Source organism: Phalaenopsis equestris, unplaced genomic scaffold (genome assembly GCF_001263595.1).
Source record: "Phalaenopsis equestris unplaced genomic scaffold, ASM126359v1 Scaffold000094, whole genome shotgun sequence".
NCBI classification, from domain to species: domain Eukaryota; kingdom Viridiplantae; phylum Streptophyta; class Magnoliopsida; order Asparagales; family Orchidaceae; genus Phalaenopsis; species Phalaenopsis equestris.
The window spans coordinates 642,429-647,835 of record NW_018164536.1 but is presented as its reverse complement, the minus strand read 5'-3'; the positions used below and the strand labels follow the sequence as shown (position 1 = coordinate 647,835).

The 5,407-nt window shown below is 30.8% G+C and overlaps 1 protein-coding gene across 1 annotated transcript in view; it reads right to left on the bottom strand.

The window, feature by feature from the left end:
• Positions 1-5,407, bottom strand: part of LOC110020343 (AT-hook motif nuclear-localized protein 1-like) — a 52,489-nt gene that overhangs the window by 43,297 nt on the left and 3,785 nt on the right. The window contains exon 3 of the mRNA XM_020718411.1: positions 2,442-2,573. Coding sequence (XP_020574070.1) covers positions 2,442-2,573 — 132 coding nt within the window. The remainder of the gene's footprint in view (positions 1-2,441; positions 2,574-5,407) is intronic.

The window sequence follows — 5,407 nt, the reverse complement described above, 5'->3', positions numbered from 1 at the left end:
AAAATTCACTAACTAGGAGAATAAGAATATTGCTCATAAACTTTTTGGAGTACTTGCTAAGTGGGAATTTCACTAGATTTAGAGAACTAAATTGGTTGATGATCCTAACTTTATTATTGACATTGGAAGGGGTTAAGGAAGAATTTCGCTCTCGATAATCACCAACTGAATCTTAAACTCTAGGTATTTAGGATCATAATCAGAGGAGAAACTACTTTTGCTAGTGACCTCAAACCTTTAATTTAGGAATTCTACTTTGAAAAATTAAGATAGACATTTTTACATTAACATCAACATTTGAACATTCAAGCTAGGTTTGATTTTAGTAGGCTAGAACTTTTTTTTACTTTGTAATTTAGCTCGTTGCTAGTGGGATTGACACTCAAAACTCTTATCCGTATACTGCTTGTATGACACATTTATTTGTGTGATTCGCCAGTGCGTCACAACATTTGGTTAATATCACTAGCCTTATTGGCGGTTGCTTTTGAATGGTATGTATAGTAATGTCCGAGGATGCCAGTGTAAACCTTACAGTAGAGAAGCGCAAAAAAAAGGAGTTAGTGGTAAAAATCATGCATGGAAAGATTATTATGAACTATGATCCATAATGAGAAATACTGATGACTGGACGATGTTGTACAAATGTATGGGTTTGATATCATAACATTCTTGGAGCTATTAGATTGACCGGAAATTTTAAGGAATTGAGCTAGTTAAAATTCAAAGGTCACTCACAAAAAAAAAAGGTGAAAAAAACTTCAAATGCCAAGAAGAGTGAGGTGCACACCATATTCTCTTATAATTTTGATAAAGAAAAGTAATTGACTTTCGCTTAAAGTATGCACAAAGGAAACCAATAAGCCAAAAAAAAAAAAAAAAAAAAAAAAAAAACCGAACACGTAACAAAGTTGGAGCTCGATAGGAATGACAAGCTAAGATCCTTCCATAATGGCAATAAATTCCCAAACTAACAAGTGATAGTAGAAAATTTACACTACTTAAGAATAAGATGAAAAAAGAATACTCGAACATCTTAAGTCATCTCGATGGCGCAAAATATTTCCTTGCAAGTGTCTCCTAAGGCCTTTGACATAAGGCATGCAACAATGGTGCTAATAAGTAACATTCTCGGTAGAGGAAAAAAATTTATAATACTTCCAAATTTCTAAAATTTCTACCAAGTAAATACCACTACCCAACAATGTAATTGAAACTCCTAGTGAAAATTCATCTCACATGGAAAATAGATTAAATTATAACAGATCTTCCTTACAAGATAAAGAGGATTTTGTTGACATAAACCTTTGATCTTATGTAACAACATACATATAGTTGACACCACAAAAAAAGATTAATACTCTTCTAAGTGATTTAGAGCCTTAAATGGCATATAAAATATGTTGTTTAAAATTAGTAAGTAAAATTGAGGCATCTTATCAATCTTTTGTAGAGATAAAAAAAAATTATGAAGACCTTCATTTATTAGATTAATTTAAATCACAGTGGCGCAATACAAATAAATGATATCGTTACCTTCAGTAAAATAAGAAATTGTCAAATAATAAAAAAATATGAATATAATAATGAACACATATATCATCTCCGAATACCTTAAAAAAGCACAGGTCTTATCGCTTAGGAAAAGTCAAACATTCCTTGTAAGTTTCTTGATATATAAATGAGAAACTCAAGATAATAAATTTCTTAAGGTGGATTAAGCATAATTAATCTTTTTATTTATATAGTTAGACCAAGATTTGTTTAGAGTTGAGGTTGAAATGTAGAGTACCAATTAAATCTAAACCTAATAAGATACTTTTGATTAAAAATAAATTTAATAATGGAGGTTTAATCATGTTAATTATGCCATTGATTAATTAAGTTAATTACTTGATATATTGAGTCAGCTATAGTATCATATATTTGATTTATTAGGAACGTTTTCAAACAACATGGAATGCAACCATCTTTAGATACCATAGGCGAATTTTAAAGTCCTAAATATAATTTTCATTATGTTTTATAGGAAAATTAAAACACTAGATCCATGAATGTCTACCCACTACCATATTCAGTAACAAAAAGAACCATGGATCACAAGGCCTATCAATAAATAAATAAATGAACTACATGTTTTTCTAAGATCATACCAACCAAATGGAACAACATTAAATTAGTTTGCTATTCAAAATCATATACAATTTTCTCAAGAACTTTACCATCACTTTTTATGTAGTCATAACTAAACACCACCAAGGAAGCAAAAATCTACAATGCCTCAATTTCTTTGCAATATAGAACCTAGAAAGCTATCATAATAGACAACTAATAAATTAAGTTGTTCAAATCAAGTATTTGGTTTCACAAAGAAGATATTTGAAAATAATAATTTCCAAAATCTATAGTTAAATAAAAGAGTAAATAAAAAAGGTGAGAACCTCATAAGTCAATGTGCCGCCCGAGGAATCAGGTTGCCGAAGAGTTACATTTGAAATCACACCATTGGCTGAGAGGATACAAACAGCTCGAGGTCCTTGTTGAGAAAATGACATTATCTTCATTGTAACATCCTTAATCAATGATAAGAGAAGAAATATGCATAATTTCAGATGCTATAATTTACAAGAACAAATCTAATTGCAACATAAAAAAAAGTAATATTTCAACAAAGAATAATTGAAAGTGTTAAATTATATATATATATATAACTAACTTCGCAGATGCCAACCAAAAAGTCATGGCACACGACACGCAAATACACACACACACACAGATATATATATAGATATATATATATATATATTGAGAGAGAGAGAAAGATTATAGACATTTGCATGTTTCTTCAAGAAGCATCTCTATTGTCTATCCAAATAGATGTGATGTTATCATCTCCTCTATATGTAAAATCTAATCCATCAATTATTTTTCGCATGATTAAAATTATTGGCATCGAATATTGCAAAATTTTTTAAGTTCGTCTTATCTTCAATCGGTTGCAATAAAAGTTTCAGAAAAAATGGCTTCAAATGCATGATAAGATAATTACAGGCACAAAGTTAGAGACTTTTAAATCGCTCATAATAAAATAAATGAGTTCTTGCTGATAATTCAAGTTTAATAGATGGTTAGGAGAGTGCTTAAATGCATTGCTAAACTTAAATTTCAAAAAAGATGTAGTATGATATTCCTTGCAATTTTCATTAGCTTAATGAATGATTAAATCAATGATATAATCTTGATTTTAAAAATTTTATCAAGTGGCAGATGTAAAACAATATTAGAAGGAATGATCCATCTCAATAATATTTGTATCCATAAATTCTTACACATATATAAAAAATCACTAATACACATAAACATATATGCATATTTCATGTATAATGTATGCTTAGCATGAATATAATTATAAAAATGAGCGCTACATGTGCAAGTGTATGAGTGGATATGGGTGATCATTTAAATATGTATGAAATCGATACATACATAGACAGGTGCAATATAATTTAATTATCCATGAATATTTTTTTAGTCAACTTCAAATTGAATTGAATTAATTGAGTCAAAGAAAAATGACATTGATTAAAATGACAATGATTTAAAGTTGTTTTAAGGTGGTTATGAGGACATAATCAATGCGGTCCTAAATCCTAATCATGATGGTGAAATAACATAACAACCATTAACTTAAAAATCTATATTATTAAGAAGAAGAACTTAATTTCCCTTAAAAAATTATTTTAATACACTCATAGTCAATTTTTTCTTACTTAAGCTCGTGCTATTCTCGCCGCAAAACCCTCTTCAGCTAAACAATCTATTAATGATCATCTCATACATGTCGATATGTGCATTTGCTAGCACTATTCTTATTCATTTCAGGCACAAAATATGATGAATATCTATAATAAAAGGGGAATCTCTATGTCAAGAATCAAGAGTGTTGGAATGAAGTGATAACAAAATAGAGAAATCAAGATATTTTACCCAACCAATTAATTTATTGAACAATGAGACATTATTAATGGGAGACATATTTATTCTTTTAGATTTATATTTTCTCATTAGTTGACTAAAATATCTTGATTTCTCTATTTGGTTATCACTTCATTCTATCACTCTTGATTTTAGATAAAGAGATTCCCCTTTTTTTTATATATATATTTATCATATTTTATAAACGAAATGAATAAGGATAGTGCAAGCAAATGCACATGTCGAAATATATTCTTTGCTATTAACTAAGGATTTCATTCGATAATGTTGAGGAAGGTGGAGACCCGGTCCACTTCCTATTACGGCAGATTCTTTGATAAATTGATTCTAATTTATCTGCTCTTAATTCTTTTCTTTATGTATTTTATTCTCTGTCATAGCTTGATGATTCCCAATTTTTATTTAAAGCAGTTGTCTTCTATTGACAGGAAGAATTAAGGAAAACTTAATTAATTAAGTTTTACCAGATTAATTTTCCGCCCCTCCTGTTATAGAGAAAAAAAAACAATGAATTTGATAACTTGCCTTAATGGGCTTTATATGGGTCATTAAAGCATGATTCCATGGATTCACGAAATTAAAGATTACCAAAACAAGCTGAATACTGTGAAGCTTTAAAAGGGGCCTCACGATTACAGGGATGTGCATTACTCTCCAAACAGTTTAAAGTTATATTTTCTTCTTCTTGGTGTGACTCTCGGTTTAGAGAGAGAGAGAAGGTGAGAGAGAGAGAGAGAGAGAATTCTTTCTTGTAAGTCGACGTGGTCGACGGTGTAATCCTCAAAGCTAATAAAATCCTCTGCAGCTCCGTGGACGTAGGGAAGTTGTCGAACCATGTAAATCTTGTGTCGTCTTTTTCTGGTGTAATTTTCTCGATATATTTTTCGTTTTATTGTCGTCGTTTTTTTCATAACAACTGGTATCAGAGATTTGGTTCGAGGCGGAATGGAATCTGTTGGATCGACAGGTTCTGGGGGTTATTCGATTAACCCTGTCAAGATCCGTTGCCCATAACGTCATCAAGGAGAGGACTACTGCAGATCTCATGGCAGCTTTATCAGACATGTATGAAAAGCCATCAGCGAATAACAAGGTGCACCTAATGAAAAAGTTATTCAACCTGAAGATGGCGGAAGGTGTGTCTGTTGCTCAACACCTGAATAAGTTCAATAATATCACTAATCAATTGTCATCTATTGAAATTGATTTTGATGATGAGATTCGTGCGCTGATATTGTTGGCTTCATTGCCAAATAACTGGGAAGCCATGAGGATGACAATTAGCAGTTCTGCAGGTAAATCTAAATTGAAATATGATGATATACGTGATTTGATTTTGGCTGAGGAGGTGCGCAGGAAAGATTCTGGCAAGACCTCGGATTCGAGTTCGACACTGATTGTTGATTCTAGA